At 41.5% G+C, this 26,035-nt stretch overlaps 1 protein-coding gene across 2 annotated transcripts; it reads right to left on the bottom strand.

The window, feature by feature from the left end:
* Window positions 1-265: 265 nt before the first annotated feature.
* Window positions 266-17,029, bottom strand: PLIN2 (perilipin 2). Of its 2 annotated transcripts, XM_033123152.1 has the most exons (9): window positions 16,920-17,029; window positions 15,840-15,894; window positions 15,561-15,756; window positions 13,679-13,761; window positions 12,571-12,856; window positions 11,774-11,955; window positions 10,818-10,952; window positions 9,826-10,116; window positions 266-627 (listed from the first exon to the last, which is right to left on the bottom strand). In XM_033123152.1, exons 2-9 carry the CDS (start codon window positions 15,867-15,869, stop codon window positions 445-447), a joined length of 1,386 nt encoding a protein of 461 aa, XP_032979043.1. In that variant the 5' UTR covers window positions 15,870-15,894; window positions 16,920-17,029; the 3' UTR covers window positions 266-444. The 2 variants fall into 2 exon arrangements, with proteins under 2 accessions (XP_032979043.1, XP_032979044.1); XM_033123153.1 differs by lacking the exon at window positions 266-627 and having other exon boundaries at window positions 9,233-10,116.
* Window positions 17,030-26,035: the final 9,006 nt, after the last annotated feature.

Genomic DNA, 26,035 nt, shown 5'->3' with positions numbered 1-26,035 from the left:
TCGACCTGTTTTCAGTCATACGCCCACCCCTACACTAGGGGAAAGCAAAAAACTTTGACCAACAGACCCACTGAGACCACTCCCTCCCCAAAGATACAAAGGTGCTGTTACCAGAAGAAGCAAAAGTGAATCCTGAGAGTCCAAAAACAAACAAAAAACAAACACACACACACACACACACACGCACAAATGTTCAATATATCAGTATTAAAACACACACACACACTGATTCAAGATTATACAGACCAACTTTTATTATAGGCATTTCAGTGATTAAACTTTGAAGAATTATATAAAATGACATATTGACACAGAACTATGATCTCTTACAAATGTTTAGATCAAAATTTCATTTCAATAAAGATGAGTAACCAAAAAATAGACTAACCCCCAATAGATTAATCCTGAAAGCCATAGGAATTAACACATGAGCAAATACGAAGTTTATTGTAGCACAAATTGTGTATTCAGCCAAGGGAGTATTTTCTTGTTGTTCAACATTTTGCCCTGAGGAGGCTCAGGGTTATTAGCATGTGAATGACCTGATCCATACTCTTCTTCCAAAGCTATAATATCTGGAATTTCATCAGTCTCAGATGTCAAGTCAATGGCAGTGAAATCAAATACCTGTAAAAGAAAAATCTTGGATATTAAAACAGATAATAATAAACTAAGCTGTCAGTTCAGGTGGGCTCATGGAAACATTAATTACTGCATGTGGGTGAACCTTACTTTGTCCATAGTGGTGGTTTTTGACAAGGTGTTAAAAATCTTATTCCCCAAATTCACTCATATTATAAAAGCACTAATGGAGCTTCTCTTTACAAGGAAACTAATGGTGGACTTACTAAACTAAAGCTTTTATAAAATGCTAGATACAAAGCATTTCTGGTTATTCATCTCTCTATTAGTCTATTATTCTCTTAAAAACAATAATACTCTACTTTTCCATAAGACTGACTTCCAATAATATAGACTGTTTGGGAAATGTCTGGAACTGAGGAAGTAAAAGGTCTTTTAATAGTTGAAATAGCCATCACAAAGTCCTAGCTCTTCTAAAAGCCTAGGAAAGGCTTTTAGGGATAAGAATTTCAATTAACTCTTACTTTACACACAATTTTGATAAGCTAAGTAATGTTTCTTAGCCAAAATCAGATTAGAAGCAGAAAATTAGTAAGGTATAATAAATTACAAAAGGCTGCAGTCTTGATAGCAGAGGGGGGAAATTAGCTGATTACTTAATAGAGGCAAAACAACTGAAAAAATCCATCAAAAACAGAGCGGGAAGGGCAATGAGTAGTTATTGTTTAATGGGTGTGGAGTTTATTGCTTGGGATGACTGATAAAGTTCTGGAAATGGATAGTGGTGATGGCTGTACAACACTGCAAATGTACTTAACACCACTAAATTGCATACTTAAGAATGGCTAAAATGGTAAACTTGATGCTATGTATATTTCACCACAATTTTTTAATATTAAAAAAAAGAAAATAGAGAAGAAGAGAGAATCTTGCTTTGGTCACTGGGACCCCTTATCTGGCTGTTTGTAGTCCTTATTGCACTTTTCCTTAAGAACCAGGTGCTCAAAGGACTGCTTGGTTTGAGGCAAACTTCCACCATTTGTTCCTAAGGCTTTCCTTTTGGGGAGATCAAACTGCATTCTAGGTATTCATGAATGTTCACTTTGCAAAGATGATATCCGACCTAACAGCCACAAAAGTCAGCAATATTTATACAAATAGATTCAGAGCATCAGCCAGGTAAGTCAATGATTGTAATTTTATCCTTTTTAGGTTAAAAGCATACCTTGCTTAGCTCTGTCTTCTGAACTATTTCTAGTAAATGTATATTTTAACATCCAATATCACTATTTTTAATAAATGTAAAATAGAGCAGGAAGCTAAAAAACAAGAAGATATGAACAAAGGGATTTTCTGGGCCCAAAACAAGAAAGCAAGCTACAGTTTCCATCTATCAAAGGCCTAGAATGCTAGAACAGAAAAAATACACACACCTTGACATCAGTAAGACATTGGATTAAATCCCCGCCCTGCCACTTATCTCTTTTAAACCTTTTTCCTCACCTCTCACGTAAGCAAATACCTAACTGATTGAGTTGCAGGTGAAGAATAAAGCTTGTATAAGCCTAGCTTGTAAAAGGTACTCACACAGTAGCTTTTATTCTCATTAGTTCCTTAAGTACCACAACACACACACACACACACACATACACCTTCAAAGTCACCTACAGGCCAGGTAACCATCGGCCTGAAATAGAGTTCGTTGCAAAGGATGGAGATCCCACACTCAGAGTGTTAGGAGAAAAGTTTCCATCATCATCAGCACCACCACCAAAAACAGCACCTCTAGTCCATGAGATTATTTACGAGAGCCATATGAATAATTCATCTTCCATATGTTCAGAATGATTCAGTGTCTAATTTCCATTAAATTCAAAGCCTACTTGGGGGCTGTGAAGAAAATAGGGGAGGGTGGGGCAGCTAGGAGGTAGTCGCAGTCTATCAAGTTCCCAAGGTGAGTTTAATTTAAAATGTAGTGGTTGTGCCTATCTTCGCAAGTTTTTTTAGAAATGTGGCAGAAGAGATATTATTTAACAGATATATAAAATAAATCCCTTTTTCACTGACATGAACAAGTACTGAAGGAGTATAGAAATCTCTTGCTGAGAATGCCCACCAGTAAGTACCAAACTCAGAATCAGTTGCTTAATATGAAACTAATGATAATCATAGTCCCTCCCTGAAAAGAACAGGAAACCAGCAATACATTCTTTTCAAGAAAACGAAGCAACCAGCTATCGTTTTGGTGCAAAAGTAATTGCGGTTTAAAAGGTTAAAAATAATTGCAAACACCACAATTACCTTTGTACCAACCTAATAAGATTCCCTGTATCTTTTGCAGGTTGTTCACCATACAACCACAGGGGGCACCTGTCATAGACTTCATTAATTCACATATTTATTATGACAACTTTCCAGAAGGTGGCACTACACATGTTGAGGATAAGGTACCCTTTTCTAATTTGCATAAAGGTAGGCTAGTGGTGACCTAGAGCCCTGAATAGGTGAGGCTATGACAGAAGTAAAAAACACCATCTGTGGGAATTTAACTTGTTAGTAAAGGTGAGTGTGCATGCAGGGCTGATAAACATGACACAGAATCAGCACAATGATTTATTTTAAAATAGGGAGTAAGTATTAAAGAAATAATGAAGTGAAAAGAAAAACTAAAAATTTAGTTTGTTTGTATAAAAAGAATTCCAATGTATATTTGGCTATAAAAGGATCATGCAAGGGATAATGAGTGGCTCTAACACCAAATACATAAGATTAACCCCTTTGAGGGTTTGATTTTAGCAGAAATCTCTCACCATCCATAATAGGATATGCATATGCAGCTTTACGATGTGCTTGAAAGTTAGAGGGTCAGTAGCAACTTGGTTCTGCTGTACTCTGCCTTTTACTGAACAATTTGGTACAGCTTGAGGGAGTATGCATCCCCTGCCCCAAAGTAGAAATACCCTCTTTTACCCCAATGCTTTGTCCTTGGCTAAGAAGTCAATGGAAGTGTTTAGAACTCGCAGCCTAGGGAGCAGAGTAGCACTGATCACAACAAAACTCAAGTGATTCTTGGTATCCATCACACATCATTCAACTAGTCAGTGCTAACTTTTGTGTATTTGATTCATTTCAGTAGATACATCAGGAGTAGGTCCCCTTAAAATAAGACATTTTATGGAGTTCACACCGAGGGTCTTGTTCGAAGAGAGGAGACTATGGATAACCCTAACCTATGTTTGTTTCAGGTTAAAATAATTTGATTCCTGTTCCCTTTGCTTCTCAAACTGTGTGGTCAGTGGATCCCTTGCAGTAGAATCACTAGGGATGATGCTTTTGAAGGGTGAGGGGTGGGGGGGTGGGAGAGTGCTTTTAAAAAGTGTGGATGCCCAGTACTACCTCTAGACCTAATAACCAGATTCTCTGGGGGTGGAACCCACAAATCTTCATTTTATCAGTATCCCCAGTTAATAATCCCTGACATAGAGAGGGCAGGTGAAGGCTCCCTGACAGGTGATGTGGTTTTATCCATGCTGAGAGCTCACTCGGGCCACTTTGTATAAGGGAGTCAATCCGATATATTAACTACCTCCTTAGCTGAGTTTTCCTTTGCTCAAACCTGAACAAACAATGAAAAAGTAAAAGTGCTTAATTTACACTATTCACCATCTAGTCTTATTAATTTACAATTTAAGTAGTTGGCTAGAATCAAAAAGTCAGATAACAAGTGTTGGGGAGGGGAAGATAATGTAGAAATCAGAACCCTCACACTCTGCTGGTGGGAATGTAAATGGTGTAGCCACTTCAGAAAACAGTCTGGCAGTTCCTCAAACAATTGAACATAGAGTAAACCTATGAGCCACTAGCAAATTCCACTCTCAGGTATATGCCCAAGAGAAATGAAAACATTTTAAATGGTAACCATTTCTTCATCACTGATATTTACACAAAAGCACCATTTAATCTATTCATTACGTTTGTAAAATGTCAATAATACTCTCTACTACTTTCTTAAGTTCTAGAAGACATTAGACCTTCTTTCCCCCTTCACAAGAGATATCTATCATCTAAATATTCGGTTTTGCTTTGGTCAATAAAACTTAAAATCCAAATTGTGCCCTGCCATTCCTACCATTACTTATGCTGAAATGTCATATTTTGCAGGTGAATTTTGTAATAAAGGTAGGGAATTTAAAAATGAGCAGCCTGTAATGAACTGACATCATCCCAAGACGGCACTATGATGCTTTACTGGTTGTAACTGGTATTTTTTTCCTTTTATTTTTGTTTCTTTTCTTAGCGTAATTCTTTTATAACTATATTGATGTTATAATTGGTATACAATACGCTGCACATATTAAAAGTAAAAAAGAAAAAATGAGCAGCCTGGGGTTATTAAAAGTGAGGGACAAATAGGGCCCTCCACTGGGACAATACTTGAATATTCATCAACACACTTCTTCTAAGACTATAAGAGGCTCTTAAGGACGGTTTCTGCTGTTTACCTTCTGAGAAGAGCTGAGTTCATGCCTTATTAGGGACTCAAATATTGAATTGAACCATTTTTAATGCAGCTACATATATACCGTGTTTCCCTGAAAATAAGACCTAGCCAGACAATCAGCTCTAATCCATCTTTTGGAGCAAAAATCAGTATAAGACCCGGTCTTATTTTACTATAAGACTGGGTATAACATAATATAATATAATATAATATAATATAATATAATATAATATAATATAATATAATACAATATAATATAATATAATACCGGGGCTTATATTGATTTTTGCTCCAAAAGACACATTAGAGCTGATTAGGTCTAGGTCTTATTTTCCCGGAAACACGGTATAATGTAGCTACCTACATATCCACATTGTCTCTAACCAACTATATTTTTTTCAGTTATCCCAAAATGTACGTATTACGATATGGCTCCAATATCTTTTACATGGCTCTCTCAAGTAGCACTTTCATAAAACTAGTACCAAGCTAAAGAACCAAGAAGATCCATTCTACATCAAGATAAGGATCTCCTATGAGATTCAAAGCCTCTCATTACATTATATCCTATTTCTCTCTAATCTGCAGGCCATTTAAGCAAATTAAGCAAGGAGGAAGAATCCCAGGCAACTCTGTCCCACCTCCTCCAAACATTTGCCTTCCTGATATTTCACTTAGTCATCTTACTGACGATGTTAACAATTAAAGATTATTGTATTAATCAGCAATCTCAGTCAAACTCAAAAGGCTGCCTGCCTTTCACCACTACACCAACTGAGGGTATGATTTTCCTATTCAGTGTTTTCCACCCAAGTACCTCTCTGCTGCCTCCCAGCTCAGCCCCAGCTGGATGGTGATCAAGAAGGCTTCACCCCTCACCAACCCTAAAAACATGACCTGTCGCCCCACCCACCCATCACCGCCCCCACCTCAGGTTGTTGGAGCTCAGTGTTTCAAACGCCCAGATCACTGGTTAGATTCCCACATGGGCCAGTGAGCTGCGCCCTCTACAGCTAAGATTGTGAACAACAGCTCTCCCTGGAGTTGGGCTGCCCTAAGCAGCCGGAGGTTGGCGTGAGCTGCTGTGGGCTGCTGAGTGCTGTAGCAGGCTGCCACCGGCTGTCCCAGGCGGCTGGTGGCCAGTGAGTGGCCGGCAGCCATCGTGAGTAGCCGGCAGCTGGCGAGAGCTGCCGTGAGCGGCCGACCAACGACTAGGGACCGACTATGCAAGACTCGTAATACCAGCATGGGCCAGGGAGCTGGGTCCTACACAACTAGACTGAGAAACAACGGCTTGAAGTGGAGGGTAGGTGGTGGGGAGGCGGAAGAAAGGGGGAAAGAAAAATGACCTGGGCCTATCCCAGTGAGGGTCAGTTGACACAATTTCTTCCAGGAATCCAACTTCTAAAACATGGGGGAATGGCCTCAGAATCTCAAAAGGTAAGTAAGGGGAATAGGAAAGACACCATAAAACATGTCTCTGGCCTAAGCTGGCCTCAAGCTTAAAGAGACTTCTCCTCTATGAACAGTTCAATACTATTACTTCTCCAGTTGATGCTATTACTTCATCATTAAGATGAAGTTAAGTCGCTACAGGTTAGACTGGAAACTTACTCAACAGTAGGATTATTCAGTTATCTTTTGCTTACCAAATGGTTACTGTGGTACCATTACAGGATATCTGTTGGGAAAATCGGTATCTATAGCATGAAGGTAGCTCTTTGAGACATAAGCAATAAATACTTTCGTTTACAGAGCAGGGATATCTCACAAACACCATCACCCATGCAGGCCTCAGTGCTGGGTTCCTTGAGCTGGATCAGGACCGAGACCCAGCTGTCCCGGTCCCCAGTTCATAAGCCCAGGGAGGTCAGGCTGGCAAGAGACCCTCCTTTCTATCTCCTCATACCTGATAGATATATGCACAAATATCTATCCTGCTCCTTCTTCTTCCTTCCCTCATTAGATACGTCCATGAGCTAAATGATATTCTAAGAGATATCTCAAGCAAAACATTTTTTCCCCTTTTATTCGTTCTTCAATACCTATAATGTCTTATCAAAGTGGATATATTTTCACGGCTTAGTATTACTCACACCTGAACTGGCAAGTTAAACATACCACATATCACTGTCCCACAGATGGTATCCCCATTCTTTGAGTGTAAAATAGAAAGATTGCCCATCCTCAAACATTTCACATCCATCTGTTGAGGCATCACTAATTTTATGTGACAGATGAGAAAACTAAGGCTAAGAGATTAATGGCTAGTATACCATGTTCCTTTGATTTTTTTCCCTCAGAACCAGAAAGTCCATTTTATTACACGCGAGGGAAAAACATCCTTGAACACTCAGGAACACCTGCCAGGCTTCATACAACCAAATGTTTAAAAACCTGCCATAGTTTGATACCGTTCTAGGCTTAGCTTTTATTCCTAAAAAAAATTGTCCTCCGTGGGAAAAAGTCTGTTAAAGTAAAACTGCCAGTTTACACAAAATTTAAGACGCAAGAACACCATGAATTTTAAGACATATTGACAATAGAACGAAATGCGTTTAGGCAATCAAACTAGAGACACAAAGACAAAACCATCACCAGTGTGCATAGTTCATGGCAAAAAGCAAGGGGTAGTGGTGGTATTCTAGACGCTGAGAGAGGTCTCCTTTACATTGTCTTGCTCATAAAGAAAAGCTTTGAAACATGTCTCCTTTTCACAAGCAATTCAGTTGGCATCATGAAGGGGAACTCCTACCATGTTTCCCTAAAAATAGACCTAGCTGGACCATCAGCTCTAATTCGTGTTTTGGAGCAAAAATTAATGTAAGACCCGGTCTTATTTTACTATAAGACTGGGTATAATATATAGCGTAACACTGGGTCTTATATTAATTTTTGCTTCAAAAGACCCACTAGAGCTGATGATCCAGCTAGGTCTTATTTTCGGGGAAACACGGTATGAAGGGGAAACGCAAGTTTGTGTTCAGGGTAAGAAAGCATGTGTACAGCTATACTATATGAATTTTTCAATCAATGAGAATAAACCACAAAATACCAGCCTTGGAGTTTTGAGGCAGAGGGGCAGGACCTTGTCCAGTTTGGACAGAGAAAAAATTTATTTAAAGGCTGTGGCTCTAGAAAATGCGTCAGTGGGGGCAGGCAGGCAAGTGAATAGTCTCCATTTCGGAAGCCTATAAATTGTGACAGTCCATCTTCCCAGAAATCAGACGCTCCTTAACTACAAGCATCTCAGTGAGTCCCTACCCTCCAATTCAACTCACCTGTTTACTGATTCCTGGAGTTACCTCAAGGGGAAAATATTTAGTTCTATAAGTTAGTTTTGATAAACTCATTCATATCAAAGGTGCATATAAAGTTATGTACTGCTTCCTTGTTTTCATGGAGAGAAAGAGGTGAACCAGGGTAGAAAGAGACAAATTAGATTTAGACTGTTTCTGAAGGGCAACCTTGCTAACCGTTTAGTAGGGATAGACAGAAGCATGTAGTCCTACTTAATAAATTCTAAGATTTGTTTTTTTGAAAGTTTGACATCCTGCAGCTTTGTTATAAGGAGACTCATGGTATTTCCTAAGTAACTGACCAACCTTGAGGAGACTATTAATCTGAACACCCTAGGCAGGAGGTAAGAAGGATCTTTTTTACAGGGGATCCAGTCTTTTTACTTCTAATTATTCTCACAATTTTCTGAAGATATCTCACCAAGTATTAGTGACTTTCTCCCAAAGTGACAACACAGTAAGTTAAGTCCACCTGAGACCGGACACTGAGCAATCTCATTCCATGGTTCACAGTTTAAATGGGCAAGAAATGCCTACTGCCTTTACCTGAGACTGATGCAAATAGTCACTCTTTTGCTTCCTTTCAGCTTTGATTCGTTTTCAGCAAGGCAGTCAACCATGAGGTCCCCTCTCAAGTCCGGTAAATGGGCAAATGAAGGCAACAACTGTCACCCAGTAAAACTCTTATATGCACATTTTTTAACTTGTTTAATTTTCCAATGTTCCAAATTTCCCTGCAAAATTTCTTAACAGGCCAATTGGAATTCATGAATGTGTATTAATAACCCTGTCACACAAGCCAAGCAGCTCTATGAAAGCAACACACAAAGCACACGGAACACACAGCGTAGAACTGATCTATTCTGCAGTGAATTTTATTGAATTCATAGGCAGCATTCCTTTATGAAAAATAAAAAAAAACTAAAGTTATACAAGCATGCACTGTGAGACAAACCTGTGAGAATGCCTGCTCAGACCCAATCGGCGCCGACAACAGTTCATAACATAGCTCACACGAAGGTGTTTTTATTCAATACAGACAGACAGCAACAGAGGCAAGAGAATGAGACCATAAATGCACTAGAACTTTTTTCAATTCTGGCTAGGCTCTGCCCAGTCTATCATTTTCTTACCAGCCAGGTAAACAACAGAACTCACTCATCTGCTAATGCCAAAAACTTTAAAGCTCTTAATCCAGTTGGAAGTTACTACAGTTAAGGACATCTTTCCTAGCGAGCTGCTGCTCCAATTCAGAGTTGTCAAGCAGGTTAATTTCAACATTAACAGAAGGTGTTAGCTGGCTGGCTGCACCACGCACTGGTGACAGAGACAGGTTTAATGTTTGTGCTCAGGTTGCGGGGCCTCCTGGTTGGTAGTGTCCTTCTCTGCACCTTGGTCCTGAGTATTCTGAGGCTCAGTCAGCGGAGGATAAAAGGGACCTACCAGCCAGTTGAGGGGTGTGTTGTTAACAAGATAATCCATCACATCATCTAAAGACGCCTTCATTTTCTGCAGCTGCCCCTTGCTGGAAGTGAGGACGCTGTCCGACACTTCCTTAAAGGAGGCGGCATTGCGGAACACTGAGTAGATGTCTCCAGCCATCACAGCCAAGTGACTGGCCTGATCTTGGATGTTCTGTGGCAACCCTTGAACATTGGACAGGAGGGTAGAGCATGTGGTCTGGAGCTGCTGAGTCAGGTTGCGGGCAATAGCAAGAGTACGTGACTCGATGTGCTAAAAATAAAGTTTAAAAATAAAAAGTTTAGCAGTGGAGCCAACAATACTATGTAGTAATTAGTTCAATTACAGCACACAGGTTATGTGTCCATCACCTATGTGGTTTCTTCGACTTTTTAAAAATCTTCATAACCACCCTGAGTGCAGCAGTATTACTCACAGTTCATAGATATGCATACTATTAATAGCTTTTGGAACCCAATGAACCACTTTCTATGTCTAGAACATGCTATTTCTTCGGTCTGGACCATCAGTCCCCTTACTGTGCATTCACCTAGTTTATGCTCCCATTTGGTCGCAGCTTAGCACTCACCTCTCCTAGGAAGTCATCTGACTCACCTCTCCTCACTCCAAGACCAAGTTAGGTACCTGCCCTATACAATGTAAGAGCCCCAGTTTTTATACTGTCAAAACACTATGACGGTAAAAATGCCTATATCCCGTTAGTCTGTACCCACCATGAGGGCAAGGCCCAGGTTTCTCATTTAGCTGTATCCTGTTAGCAGTAACATGCAGCTTGAGAGATAAAGTTACTGCAGTTTTTTGCTTTTCTGTCACATACCAAGCAATCTCTGTTCACAGTATTAGTCAAACTTTTGCTAGAGAAGAGTATTCTAAGAGGAGTAACGGCAAAACTGCAAGTCTGGTGAAACTTCTTCACCCACACGTAGTGGGTGACTCCGCCCCCGGTGTCTTACCTCAGCACAGTGAGATTCATCAGTGTCGTCATAGCCGATACTTCTCTTCCACTCCACCCAGGAGACGTATAGCTTATCCTGAGCACCCTGAATTTTCTGGTTGGCACTATGCACATTCTCCCTGGCAAATTCAATCTATAACACGTTGAAGTAAAACAAACGAATACGTCAGCGAAGCATTCACGTTAGCCTATTTTCAGATCTATAATGTAAATCATGTAACTGAGAGTTTAAAGAGAGCAATTCCTGTTATCATTGTTATTTACTATCAAGTAGTTGTAGTTCTTCACTGCCGCTAACTCTTAAGACACTGCTCTAAATTTACCTCATTTAACGCAGTTAAGGCAACTGAAATTTAATGTATATGTGTCAGATAGAAAAAAACATTACAAAAGAGAAAAGAATTCAAACTTCCTCTTCTCTGTTGCCAGCCACTAACTTCCCCTTCCCAGAATAAACTGGCTCTGAATGGCAGCACAATACATACTGTTCTATGTCTTGGCAATCTTTAATGGCTACACAATAGTCTTTTGTGAGGTTATCGATTTACTTAGTTCCTTATTAGGTTAACGTGCATTGTTTATAGTCTTTTGCAACTCTAAATATGTATGTCTGTAGGATAAATTTCTAAAAGTAAAGCTGCTCAAGGCACAGGTGTTTTTATAACTTTCCTAGAACCATCCCTTGAATCCTCCAGAAGCCCACAAGTAACCTCTTTCTCGACACCATTGCCAGAGCATCACACTTCACCAACGTGACAGGACAAGAGAGGCATCTGTAATTTGACCCCTCAGAGTAAGATTAACATCACTTCATATATTTCGGGTATTTCCTTCTCTGTGAGCTGGCTGTATACTGTTCACCCATTTTTCTAGTGGGTTGCTCATAAGGTAAAATTCTTGGATTTCATGATTACATTTACTCTTATCCCTCTGGATAAATTAATTTTTCCTCACCAGTTTAACAGTAGAATGGAGCTGAGAAATGGTCTCTTGGCTTTTTTGCTTAGCTTCTTGCACCCTGCTGAGAGCCTGTTGGTACGCACGTGAGCGGAGCTTGGTAGACAGAGATCCCAGCCTGATATAATAACTTGGCTTCTGAACAGTATCAAATCCTTCAACTTTTTTCGCTTCTTTTTCTGAAGTTAGAAAAGACAAAAACCGTACGGGATCACAGATATAAGTGACAACGCCTGAAATCTAACCTGGATCTTCATTTTGTCAATTCTACCCACCAACCTAGTAATGAGACACTCATTTTCCCGAGACAGCTCATGTGTGCTGCGAAGCTTGACTACCTAACACATACCACTGCATCTGACATGTTCGTCTATACGTCTCTTCGCACTAAAGTGAGCTTCTTGGGCAACACAGCACCCAGCATAGAGTAGCCACTATTTAATGATTCTATAAGAGCAGCCCATTAAAGACAATCCATTTGTAGGAAACATTTCTCCAGGCTAATTTCTCCTAAAATTTCAAAACTTACTATGTACAATTCAGTGTGAAACTTAAGGATGCTTTAAGAAAGAAAATGTATAGAGACAAAATACTAGTGGTTTCTTTCGGAGGCGGCATATAGGCATGAAGAGGGTGAGTAATGCTCAAACTAGATTGAGGTGATGGTTGCATAACTATACATTTAGGATGAAACAGGTGAATTTTGGGGTACATAAAGTGTATCTCTCAGTGAGGCTGTTTTGAAAGATTGCCTTAAGATGTAAAACATTACTTCAAGGTAAAAATCCACTTACCCAGTTCTTCGTCAGTGAGAGGGAGATACTGGTCTACCAGCAGCTCTGATGTGGTGAGCGCATTTTCTACTCCATTGCTCATCAGCTGCACCATCCGACTCCCCAAAACTGTGTTAATGCTTCCATTGACCACGGACTTGGTCTTCTCCACACTGCCAGTCACCGCTCCTTTGGTCTTGTCCATCACCCCCGTGATCGTGCTGGCCACAGAATCCTTGGCCCCGGTCACAGTCGTCGTCACAGCATCCTTCGCCCCAGTCACAGCACCTCTGGCATTGGCAACAACCTACAAATAGAAAAGCAGATCACTTGGCTGGTGAGTAACCCCTGCACAAATACCTACTTAAGGCCTTAACTAAGACAGCATAGTTGAAGAGTTAAAGAAGAAACCTGGCCCTTTCCCTGCGTACCTTTAGGTCCGAGGGAGAGTTACTAAGAGTTGATGAGCCTCAATTTCCTTATTGGGTATATTTGCTCTACCTGCCACCACTCGAGGGTTGTTGGAGGAGCAGATGAGGTAAACAGATACAGGATTTGTCAAGGTTTTATTTTTTTAAAAAAAACAAAATGAACCTATAGAAAGGTACAAGGAGTACTCCAGAGAAGAATGGTATTTTCCATGTTGACATGCTTATACCGAAAGCAGCTCATGAATGCCTACGAGCATAGACAGAGGTACCATACACACCTGGCTCCAAACACAGCCCCAGAAGGCCAACACATAGGCAGAAATGCCTATTCTCCATCCTACTGGATGTGCTCTCAGATACCAAGTGAGAAAAGGTTCTATATACCACCTCTGCATTTATCCAGTACCAGGTGGGAATCAGTCATTTGAGAGAGCAATTTCTTCTGCGGAAGCAAAGCCACAAATTGACAGAGATCAGACTAAAAGTACTCTAGTCCAAAGGTGGGTAGCTCATCTCTGCTTCTTAAACATAACCTGACAACAACTCAAGAAGGAGTAGCCACAACTCTTTCAAAAATACATCCAGGTTGAAGGAACAATTAAGTATTTCCTGTTTATGGCATGCACCACCTGTGCTAAACAGATAGGACATGAAAATATGTGAGGCGGAAAGCCTCAGCACTCTTGACCCAAGCTCACCTGGTTTGTTGGCTGATTCAGAATAGGCAGTCTCTCCTCGATCCTGTCTAGCCCCTTGCAGGCATAGGTATTGGCAACAGCAACTAAAAGAATTACAAATGGGGAAAATGTTAACGGTGTAGACATAGACTGAATACCAATACCTATTATGATACATTTAGTGTTATAAAAAACAGCAAGAACGTTGATCTTCACAATGTATTGCCTAGTCACTAGCTCAGACAGGAAGAGGGTTGGCAGGATGCAGGCAACTTTTTTCTACTGATAGGGAAATAAGGTGAGGGGAGCAGCAGGCAAAAGAAGAGATAAGCCAGGTAGGAAGCTGGCTGGGAAGATTCTTCCTCATCAACTGGCCCCTAAAGTTGATGCCAAGAGAAGCCAAGCTTCACCTGAACCCTCATTCAGGGAATAAGGCATCTAAAAACCCTCAGAATTAGCACTTCCATGCTAGTTTAACCCCTACCTACACTTAATTCAGTAAATGGCAATATATTTTGCATTATCACCAGGAAGTAGTATGCTAACAGAACCCTGGATCTCCCTAACATGGCCTACATTTTAGTCCAAGCTTCCTCCTCAGGATGATCAAGCCAATCACTAGTCCCAAATTCATTTGGGAAGTAGCAGAGCTGGAAAACTCTAAAGGTTTCTTATCCTCCAAAAAGCTCATGATATAACCATTGGGAGGATTTAAATTTTTATTCAAAAATGTTCATAATGTGAAGAAACGTCATATACTGCTAGTGGGAATGTAAAATGATAAGCCACTTTTGAAAAGTCTGGCAGTTAACAGCTGAAAAGTTATTACATGACCCAGCAATTCCACTCCTAGGTATATACCCAAAAGAACTGAGTATATCCACACAAAAACTTGTACACAAATATTCACAGTAGCATTCATTATTCGTATCGGCAGGGTAGGTAAAAGCATCCAAATGTCCATCAACTGATGAATGAATAAAATATGATCTATCCACCAATGTAGTATTATTCCACAATAAAAAGGAACAGAGTATTGACATGATGCTACCACATGGCGGAACCTTGAAAACATGCGAGGTTAAAGAAGCCAGTCACAAAAGAACACATACTCTATGATTCAGTTTATATTAAATGTCTAAAATAGGCAAACCTATAAAGACAAGAAGTAGATTAGTAGTTGGGGGGGAGGGTAAGGAAAAGGGGTATGACTTCTAATGGGCATAAGGTTTCTTTCTAGTTTTTTAAAAATTGTGGTAAAATATACATAAGTGTCACTATTTTAATTATTTTTAAGTGTGCAATTCAATGACATTAAGTTCATTCACAATGTTGCACAACTATCACCACTATCATTTTCAGAACTTTTTCATCATCCTAACAGAAACTGGTATGAGGTTGTGTTCTGGGGTGATAAAAATGTTCCAAAAGTCGATTTTTGGTGACGCCTGCATGACTCTCTGAATATACTAAAATACCACTGAATAGTACATGTTAAATGGGTGAATTGTATGGTATGTTAATTATAGCTCTTTTTTTTTTTTTTTTGGTAAGAAAAGCAGTCCGGTGTCCACTGCCTGAGCCCAAGGAAGTCAGTTATTTCAGTTTACCCACTATCTTCCTCTTGTGATCTCTGATGCCAACATAAAAGCATCTTTGGGGAATTTTTTAAAAGTATCATGAACATCCACCATTGCTATGAAGCAGACCTCCTGTAACAATGAAGGTCACCTGGCAGTTTCTAGACAAAGGCAGTATGTGCCATTGGAAAAGCTAAGGATTCCCTGAAGTTGCCGCTGTGTGCTCAGGGCATTCCATTGGCATTCATGCTCTTCAAAGCAGCTTCAGGCTCACTCCTGACCGGTCCCTTGGACTAAACCTTAAGGGGGAAATCAGAACTCACTTTGTGGCTCTAGCTTCTGGATGATGGGCAGAGTGCCCATCACAGCCACCGAGGTGATGGTCTTCACGCCCTTCTCCGCCATCTCACACACAGACTTCAAGTAGGGAAACTGGTCCTTTGTACTGAAGTAAGCCGAAGAGACCAGGTCATACGTGGAGCTCACCAAGGGTAAGTTGGCGACCCTAGTCACCACGCTCTGCAACCAAGGAAGGGGGAGGGTTAATGTCTCAACACAGGGGGAGGGAAAGGAATCAAGATATCACAATTTAAAATTCATACCGGTTGTGAATCAACTGCAACAGGTGCCATTTTTCTTCCTGGAGAAAGAAGAAATCTGCGGAAGAGAAATTTATTTCAGGACTTTGGGATAAGACGCTCCCCAGATTCATTGCCCAACCCAAGCAAATTACTAGAGAGAAAAAATCAACATGAGGTGTCCTCTTCTGTGCTACTTCCCAAGTTCTGAGCACTCTTCCCCTAAGCAAACACCTTCGGAGGCAAGGTTTCAGAGCTCCTGTGTACATTTCCAATAGAAAAGAGGCTTTGTAGGAAAAAGCAAAATTGTTGATATATTTGTCTTGTTTCTCCACTAGGAAACTAGGAATGCCTTTTGAATGGGAATATCTGTTCACAAAAATGCTAAACAAGTTAAAATCCATGTTAAAACTGCACAGAGATTTCAAGCAGAAGACATCTTGAACAGTCAGGACTATCAACTTGGAGTACTTTAGGGGGAACTGATTCCTTCCTTGTCAAGAGTGAAACCAGTTTAGTGGTGACTAAGCTCAGAGGAATGAGGTGTTCCGAGGAATTGAGAAACATTTCAGAACATTTTTAAATGTTAATTTAGTGTCTCCAAAGACCCACATACAGGCAAAACTGCCTAATGCTAAACAGCAGAGCTGGGAAATTACAAGAACCAGCACATCCCGCTGTCCACTGCCTCCGTGCCAATCAGTTCACCCTCTGGCCACCAAGGGTCCCAATTCTACAAGAAATAACCGCACTGAGGGCGGAAGTCAAGCGCCAGCATCGACTGCCCCACTGTCGCTGCGTACCCCATAAAATTCTGCTTTAAGACTGTTCTAATGCATTTCTTTTTAAATAATGTCCTTTCGGGACAAATGGAAAATGTTAACCGGCAACCAAGCCAAAAAGCTACAAAGGTACTAGAGCAGCTAGCGGAAAAGACTCAAGGAACAAAAGCAAGGGTCGAAAGCGCAGGCCCAGGAAACCGCCCCTTCCCAGACAGGGCCCAGGGGCGGTAAGGCCCCACGGGCTAAAACCCCCGCCTTCCAGCCTAGACCCCCTCGGGGTACCCGGGCCAGCTCGCTGGTAACAGAGGGGGAGAGCACCCACCGACCGACAGCACCCAAGAGGCGAGAATCCGGGGAGATGCGCTAGCCCAGCTCCGGCAACACCAAGGGCGTTTCAAGAGTAGGACGGACGACCTCCCCCGCTATATATCCCGCCCTGCTCCGCCCCCCGCCCCTCCGCAACATGTGACCGGCAGCTCGGGACCCGAAACGCCCGGCAGCTCGGGACCCGAAACGCCCAGCTGCCGGTCTCGAGTATCGCGCTCGGCAGCTTCCAGGCGCCTGCCCCCGCACCGCCTGCCCCCGCACCGCCTGCCCCCGCACCGCCTGCCCCCGCACCGCCTGCCCCCGCACCGCCTGCCCGCGCACCGCCTGCCCCCGCACCGCCTGCCAGCGCACCGGGGCCCCGCCCCCAGGAGTGGGGGCTCTTTGTCTGGATGAAGGGGTCGGGGTGCTCTGCCTGATTTCGGGGTCCTTGAAGGCCCGTGGCAAAAATGCGGCTGGCGCCCGTGTTACCTCTAGAGCTTTTGCAAAAGAAAAGTGGAGGAGTCGCGCGGACCAATTAACACTAACCTGATTACCATCAGTTCTCAAAATGGAACTGTTTTTAAAAATGGAGAACAGATTGTAGATTTATTTTTAGCAAACAAATAACTTTTAAAGGTTTGTAAAATTCTAACCGACGGACCTATAGAGATTTGTTTCACTGCTCTTTTGACTTTAAAGTCAATTCCTCATACATATTTCTAATTTAAAGTTGAATCAGAATTTACCAAAAGGGCTTTGAATACCTTTGGTTGGTCCCCTCAATTTTTTCTCCGAAAAACAAATCCAGATCACTCCCGGCTGACAGCTGCCTGTGCTTATTTTGCAAAGTGGTCTTTTTTTTTTTTAAGTTGTGGGCTACGCATTTTATTTTGAAAAATAAACTTAAATCATCAACATCTGAGTCCCAGTTTTTCTTGTGTAAAATTCCGGAACTGCAACTTCATTATTTGAGCAAATACGTTGTGCAAACGCCCCGGGCGGGGTAAGTGTTCAGTAGACTTCTCTGCGAGGAAGTGGCGGGGAATCTCCAGGTGGCTTAGCCACCGGCCTGGGCCTCCCGGATCTCTCTCTCCCGGGAAGGTAAACTGGACTGGACAGTGGGGAGGTAGGAAGGGGAGCTAGTGCCTGGAGCAGCTGCCAGCTCCTTCCTTTCGCCTCCAAAAAGCACAGCGAGGGGAGACGGCGCTGGCGCTGGAGCTGGGAGACCGGTTTCGTTTGCCAAGATAGGGAGTTTGAATTGTGGAAAGCCCTCAAAAACCTTCACTTCAAATACTTAACTAATGTCGCATGGACATATGCACTGTTTATCATATTTAAAGTTCCAAACTGACCCATTAAAAATGAATTTCAAATACACGACTGAATACATCTATAGGCCCTCAGTAAGGAAAAATTATGGCATTTCTACCCGCTCCCCACGTAACTCAAAATAAAATTCTAAACCATAAAATAAATGTTAGGAAGTCCATAAAAAGTTCTGTTTTTTTCCCTTGTATTCATTGCTTTAAGCAATCAAAGTATTACTTTCTTGTTTTCTTTTTGGTGCTCTGGCTTTGTTGGTGCTCTAAGGAGAAGTTTGGTGTGCCTATCGTTCCTTAATTCACTGACACAGGAATGTACGGAATTTTGAGTAATGATGGTAGTTTTTTTACTTCTCTTTAATCTGACCTCTTAGTTTACAACAGAAAACTCTTGCCCTTTCACCTACAAATGTCCCCATCTTTTCCCTTTTTGTTTTAAATCTGTGAGTCACTTGTCCTTTTTAGGAATGAGCAAGCTTCCTTTTGTTTTTCTATTACTTACCTCTTTGAAGAAGAGGGCTCTAGGCACTAATCTGGGGGGGGCGAATTCTCCCAGCTCACAGAGAATAAAGCGCACCAAATTCTGCACTTGCAATTCTCTCTCATCTTGGTGAGTCTGAGAAAGTGGAGCTGGTGGCAAAAGTAATACCCAAGTCCTCCAGGTGATTCTGATAGTCTCTAGGGAACCATTGTTTTACAGAAGTGTTTTTTCATAGTTTGGTATGGGAACTAGTGCATCAGATTCACCCAGCATGCTTTTTAAACATCCTGCTTCCTACCCCCAGACTTTATAAATCAGGATCTACAGAGGGTGAGACCCAGGAACCTGCATTTTAAACAATACCCCTTTTGAGTACCACCACTTTTTACTCTTCACAAAGCACTTTCACATATTCCTCAGGTTTTAACCTCACAACAGCCTGGAAACTCAATGGAATGGGGATTGTTACTCCCATTTTAATAATGAAGAAACAGCCTCAGAGAAATTATGGGATTTCCCCACAGTGTTATGACTGATTAAGCCACAAGCTAGGCAAGACTAGATCCCAGGGGCATGACCTGGGCTAGTTACCTAATTTCTCTCTGGCTTAGTTTCCTCATCTATCAAATGGAAATAATATTCCTTCATGTTCTAGTTAAAGGGTATATGGGTGTTCATTGTAAAACTTCTTCAACTTTGGGGGGGGGCTTAAAATATTTCAAAATAAAAGTTGAGGATATTATATTATACAGCAATGAGAGAATGAACAGACCTTTACGTAACTATATGCAATGTAATGTAACTGAAAGAAGCTGCATACAAATAATACTGTATAAAACAAACTAAACTCTACTGTCAGAAGTAAAAGTGGTAGTTGCTTTGGGGGGTGGGGAGGACTAGTGACTCGCTGGGGCCCCAAGCAGCCGTTCAGTTGCTGGTAATTTTTCCTGGTTGCTACTTACATGTGTGGCTCTTTTTGTGAAAATTCATTAAACTGTACACTTACATATAGTTTTTTATATGTATGCTATGCTTCTATAAAAAAAAGCTTTTGAAAAGTTGAGCAAAGAAAAAATAGTGGTGCTTACTTCATAAGATTTTTGTGAAGATTAAATGAATCAATACACTCAACAGTTAGAATAATGCCAGGTACATAGAAATGGTACCAGTAGCTATTGTTTTCTGGACATACCCAGAGCCTTTTTGCCCAAGAGAGCCTTGCTGGGCATTGGACTAACGAGAGCTCAGCTCACAGGGGAAGTAAAACGGGTGCTAAGGGACCAAGAAATACCCCAGGCCCTGCCTAGTCTTCCCTTCAGGACTCTGTGGATAAAGACACATTCCCAGAAGGCAGTTTTTGGAGGTGTTAACTCACTGCCTTCTCAGACCACCAATGCTTAATAAACGCTTATTCTATGACCCAAAAATAAATAATTAATAAAAAAATAAATAAAGACACATTGCCTAGAATTTGTAGCAATTCAACTTTCTTTGGGTATATTATTAATATAAAGTAATAGTGAAATAGGAAGAAAAAATCTGGCAGACACTTCCTCTCCCAGAGGCAGAGTAAACTCCTCCTTCCCCCCGCACACACCCTCATCTTTACTTCCCTTCCCCATAAACACTATGTGTGGGCTCCAGCTATATTCACCCACTTCCACTTCTCCATACAGCTCTCTCTCCTCATCTCTCTCCCTCTTTAGACATACCTTCATTCCCCCTGTCTGTATGCCTGCCCATTGTAGGGAAGAAAGAAACTTTCCTCTACCCTCAAGGTTCTTTCAGTTGGTCTAATAATCAAATAGACATGAGACAGATTAGCAAGAGAAAATAACCACATTTAATTACATGTATATGTATGGGAATCCTACACACATGAGCGAGTCAGAGAGCACACGTACATGAAAGGTTCAGGGACAGAAAGTTAAAATGAGGTATACATGGCATTCTGAGATAAGGCTGAGGTACGGTGCTTTGGGGGCTTCAAAGTGTCATTGCAGAATGATAAGAAGAGCAGGTGTTTAGAAATTAGAAGTTTGCCTGCCCTACAAATAGGTCATAAAAAGTTATTTCTGGTGACATTCTTTTTATGGGCAAGGCCCCTAATTTAAATTCTTTAAGGGAGAGGTAAAAGTTTCTTGTGAGTCTATGACATTTGCTCAAAATAGTTCACATGCCAAAGTGACACATTTTGGCGAGGCCTGTTCTGAACCCCTACACTGTCTGGCAAATTTTCCTCTCTCTGTATGACTCAGATCTTCACTTCCATGAGGTCTTTCAAAGCCTTAAGGCCACAAACCAGTAAGTGGCAGAACTGGGCCTCAAATCAGGCACGTCTGACTCTAGAGTCTATGCCCTACATCATTACTTGGCATGTGCTCTTAGGTAATAAATACACTTGACTTCCGTAGGCCTAGTGTCTGTAAGATGAAGGAGTTATGTTATCTAGGGTTCCTTCCATCTGTATTATCTTAATCCAAAAAACAATAATACTTGACATTGTTTATAGCTTCCTATAAACATTATCTCAAACCAGATAGGTGCCTTTTCCTACTTCCTGGTCTTAAGACAGTCCCGTCCAAACACAGGGGAAATACTACTATGTTCATTTCTTCTTTTCACCTGAGCTTGAAATTAGATAAAGCTACTTTTCTCATGAACCAAAGACAGAGATAATGGATCACAAAGTAATGAGTCATGAGGCCAGATGATTCTGTTTTGACCAGGTCAAACTCAATGCAAACTTGTCACCAGCAGGAAGAATCTCTTGGATGACCCAATTGATCTACCTTCCAAATCACTCTCCCAAATTTGACTCTCTGCCATTCTTCCTTTATTCCCCTCTAAATACCAAGGAGAGGAAAAGGCAATTCCTCTTTCACATGGACTTAATCTTGACTCAGTTTCCAAACAGACCAACCTTCTTCTGTCCAACTGAACTTCATATCTTGTAGCCTGCCATCAACCCTTCCCTTCTCTATCTTCTATCTGAAGTAGGTAACTGAAGTAGAAGCAATCAAAAGATACATCAGACAAAATTTCAGATCTATTTCTCATCTAATCTGTTTTCCCATTCATCTTGGAGCTAGTTATAGGTTTGAAATTTTAAAAATTGAAATTATCTTGGGCTGTCACAATTTCGTGTATTTTCATTCTCTTTAAGTGAATGCAATTAGTAAATGAATTCATAATATAGCTTACTTTTTGTTAGTTATTTATATCTAATTTATTCTCCACCACACACAAAGGACTTAAATTGCCTTAAAATTCATAAACTACAGTAAGAATAAATTTTAAATAAGAAAAATAAGGCCAAGAGAAATTAATATGAAGTTTACTGTTTCTACGTTGCCATCATCATATCAGGGAATTAATGTTCACAATAGGAGAAACTCAGTGATTCAACAAGGATGAAGAAACAGTTCCTAAAATAGTAACCTATTGAATACAGACAAGGTGCTGCACTAGAGCTTATCAATTACTACAAGGTATTTCGTACTTTCTTACTGTAATATAATACTATGGGGAAAAACATTGACTTTGAAATCAGAGTCCTAACTTTTTTGTTTCCAGCATTATTGAGATACAATAGACATACTTGTATAGCGCTGTGTAAATTCAAGGTGTACAACATAGTGATTTTACATATGTATATATTGAAAAAGGATTACCACAATGAGGTTAGTTAACGGCATCTATCACCTTACGTAGTTACAATTTTTGTGTGTATTTGTGATGAGAACTTTTTAAATCTACTCTCTTAACAACTTTCAAATATAAAATATAGTCTTGTTAACTATAGTTACATTACACCCCCAAACTTATTCATCCTATAACTAGAAGTTTGGACAGAGTCCCAAGTTTGAATCTATGCATACCATGATAATACCTACCTCAAAGGATTATTGTGCAGAAAAATAAGATATTGTATATAAGGCCTCAAACATAGCACACAAAATAGTAGATTAGCAAATGTCATTCTCTTTCTCCTTTTAATTTTGCTTTGTTTGTAGAAAAATAAAGCTAACTAAATTCAGATCATCAGAGTTAATGGAATTTTAGAGCAGGAAGGAATCCTATTGATGGCTCCATCCAGTGGGTCTCTGTGTACATGACAATAGCCTGGGGCACTTGTTAAAAATAGATTCTGGGGCCTCATCTCCAGAGATTCTAATTCACTTGGTTTAGGAAATGGTCCAGAAATGTTTAAAAAGTAGCCCAGGTCATTCTGATGCAGGTAAACCAAGAACTACATTTTAACAAACACTGCATTCACCAGACTCTTCTGAGGGAAAAAGCAGCTGAGTGATTTGCCCAAGGCACCACAGCTGGCAGAGCTGAAACCAGAATCTGAGATGTCTGTCTCCATGGCCTTTCCACAGTGTATAAGAAAATACAACTCAACAAGAAATCGGTTTCATAAAGAATTGCTCTTTAAGGGCAGCCAGATGGCTCAATAGGTTAGAGCATGAGCTCTTAACAAGGTTGCCGGTTCAATTCCCACATGGGATGGTGGTTGCAACTGGACTTAGAGTTGAGCTGTGCCCTCCACAACTAGATTGAAGGACAACGACTTGACGGGCTGTGGAAAAACACCATTCCCCAATTAAAAAAATAATAATTTTAAAGAATTGCTCTTTATAACCTATACTTATTAATTTACATTCTAACTCAAGCTTACTGGTCAATTCCCAACCTCAAGGCCTAAGAACCCCAAGAACATAAGATGTGGGGGTTGCTAGAGCAGGCAGTTTGTTTTGCAAGATGAATGGCCTTTGTCCTGGGTAACCTAAGCAGCTCTGCCTGGAGGCCATAGTCCACTGTGTATCCAGGTCACTGACAATCAGGGCCTGACCATGGGAAAATCAAAGCGGGCAAAAATATTACCTGAGGGACCCTCACCTACTCTTTCAGCCCCTTTTCTCCTCCTTAGAGAACCCTCCTTTCCCAGGTGCATTAATGTTCTTTGTCTACTTTGTGTCTCTCTGCTGCAAAATCCTCCCAACACAATCCAATCCTAACAAACATGTGCTCTCAATTGAAAAGTCAAACGCAATTTATAAATGAATTCAAACCAAAATGCTAAAGACTAGTTTATTAAATCCCCTCTCCTAGGGACATTTAGAAGTTAATGAAAAAATGTTTTAAACAATTTACAAATATTCAAACTAGGAAAGACATGCTATTCCTATTCTGTGTCTGACTCAAAAATCTCTTGTCCAAGGCTTCCGAGCTTGTAATGATAGAGTTGGGTCTATAACCTTTTTTTTTTAAATAAATTTTTATTGAGGAACATTGGGGAACAGTGTGTTTCTCCAGGGCCCATCAGCTCCAAGTCAGTGTACTTCAATCTAGTTGTGGAGGGCACAGCTTAGCTCCAAGTCTAGTCGCCATTTTCTTTTGTTTGTTTGTTTGTGTGTGTGTTTTTTTAAAGATTTTATTGGGGAAGGGGAACAGGACTTTATTGGGGAACGGTGTGTACTTCCAGGAATTTTTTCCAAGTCAAGTTGTTGTCCTTTCAGTCTTAGTTGTAGAGGGTGCCATTCAGCTTCAAGTTGTTGTCCTTTCAGTCTTAGTTGTGCAGGGCGCAGCTCAGCTCCATGTCCAGTTGCCGTTACTAGTTGCAGGGGACGCAGCCCACCATCCCTTGCGGGAGTCAAACCGGCAACCTTGTGGTTGAGAGGATGTGCTCCAACCACCTGAGCCATTCGGGAGCTCAGCGGCAGCTCAGCTCAAGGTGCCGTGTTCAATCTTAGTTGCAGGGGGCACAGCCCACCATCCCTTGCAGGACTCAAGGAATTGAACTGGCAACCTTGTGATTGAGAGCCCACTGGCCCATGTGGAAATCGAACCGGCAGCCTTCAGAGTTAGGAGCACGGAGCTCCAACCGCCTGAGCCACCGGGCCGGCCCCACCATTTTCAATCTTTAGTTGCAGGGGGCGCAGCCCACCATCCCATGCGGGAATTGAACCGGCAACCTTGTTGTTGAGAGCTCACACTGTAACCAACTCAGCCATCCCGGCCGCCCCTCTGTAAACTCAGCAGCAACTTGTTGTCTTCAATCTAGTTGTGGAGGGCACAGCTCAATGGCCCATGTGGGAATTGAACCGGGCCAGTTGTTCAGAGCTCACGCTCTAATCAACTGAGCCACCCAGCCACTCCATACAACCTTTGAAGCAAAGTTCTTTTAGCTGTATCATGCTTTCTCTGAGGGAGAAATGTCTAAAGGTCCCCAGTAAGTGTTTGTTAAATGAATGTTCAAATAAAGGGCAAGGGGGAATAAAACAGTAAGAAAGAAACAGAAGAAACCTAAGGGGAGGGGCATTTCCTTAGGGTACTAGAAAGGGATTGTGCTTGGTAGATGAAAAAGAAGGCTATGTGAAGTTAAACAAGTCTGCCCAAACAGACAAACATGCACACACCTGGTTTTCCATATGCTACATATGTGTCAGTCTCAAGGCTTGATCAGTTCCCAAAGGCCTGTGGATAACATGTTTATTTCTTTTCTGCTCTCTTTCTCAAGAATTAAGAATCCTAGGACTGGCCCGGTGGCTCAGGTGGTTGGAGCGCCGTGCTCCTAACACCGAGGTCACTGGTTTGATTCCCACACGTGCCAGTGAGCTGCGCCCTCTACAGCTAAGATTGTGAACAACAGTTCTCCCTGGAGCTGGGCTGCCATAAGCAGCCGGAGGTTGGCGTAAGCTGCTGTGGGCTGCCATGGGCTACCCAGTGCTGCCATGAGTGGTCGGTGGCCAGAGTGAATGGCCGGCAGCCATCACGAGCTGCTGTGAGCAGCCCACCGACAACTGGCAACCAGCTGCCTCAGCCGGTGGGAGCGCAAGGCTCATAACACCAGCAGGGGCCAGGGACCTGTGTCCTACACAACTAGACTGAGAAACAACAGCTTGAACCGGAGTGGGGGATGGAGGCGGAGGAAAGGGAAAGAAAAAAAAAGAATCCTAGTCAGGTCGTTTTAATTTGGCACCAAAAAGCCCAAATGAGAACGCTAGAATTTTAGAGCAAAAAGAGACCCTACTGATTATTTAACCCAGTACGTAGGTCACTACATGCTTGTGTGTGCATGAAAGTGGCCAGGGGCCCAGGTCCTCAGCCAAGTGCCTTCTCAGGTGGCGGCTTCAGCAGTTTTGTTGGAGGCAGGAGCTATGGGCAGCGACCTTTGGAAGCTGTCCTTTTGGCCTGGCTTCGTTTTGTGAACATACCTAATCCTTCCTTTTTTCTGAGTCCTCCTATTGGTCAAGAGCAAGGTGGGAAGTAGGGGTGGGAGAGGAGTGATTTAGTTTTTGTTTTTAAGTATGTTAATTTTAG

The sequence above is a fragment of the Rhinolophus ferrumequinum genome, chromosome 12 (genome assembly GCF_004115265.2).
Source record: "Rhinolophus ferrumequinum isolate MPI-CBG mRhiFer1 chromosome 12, mRhiFer1_v1.p, whole genome shotgun sequence".
Classification (NCBI taxonomy): Eukaryota; Metazoa; Chordata; class Mammalia; order Chiroptera; family Rhinolophidae; genus Rhinolophus; species Rhinolophus ferrumequinum.
This window is presented reverse-complemented; position numbering and strand designations above follow the sequence as displayed.

Excerpts from the sequence above, each read along its gene's own strand:
- PLIN2 (XM_033123152.1), bottom strand. The coding sequence starts at position 15,869 with ATGGCACCTGTTGCAGTTGATTCACAACCG. Across the intron at positions 11,956-12,570 it reads TCTCACTGACGAAGAACTGG|AAAAAGAAGCGAAAAAAGTT; the intron begins GTAAGTGGATTT and ends TTCTAACTTCAG. Across the intron at positions 10,117-10,817 it reads ATGAATCTCACTGTGCTGAG|CACATCGAGTCACGTACTCT; the intron begins GTAAGACACCGG and ends CTTTATTTTTAG.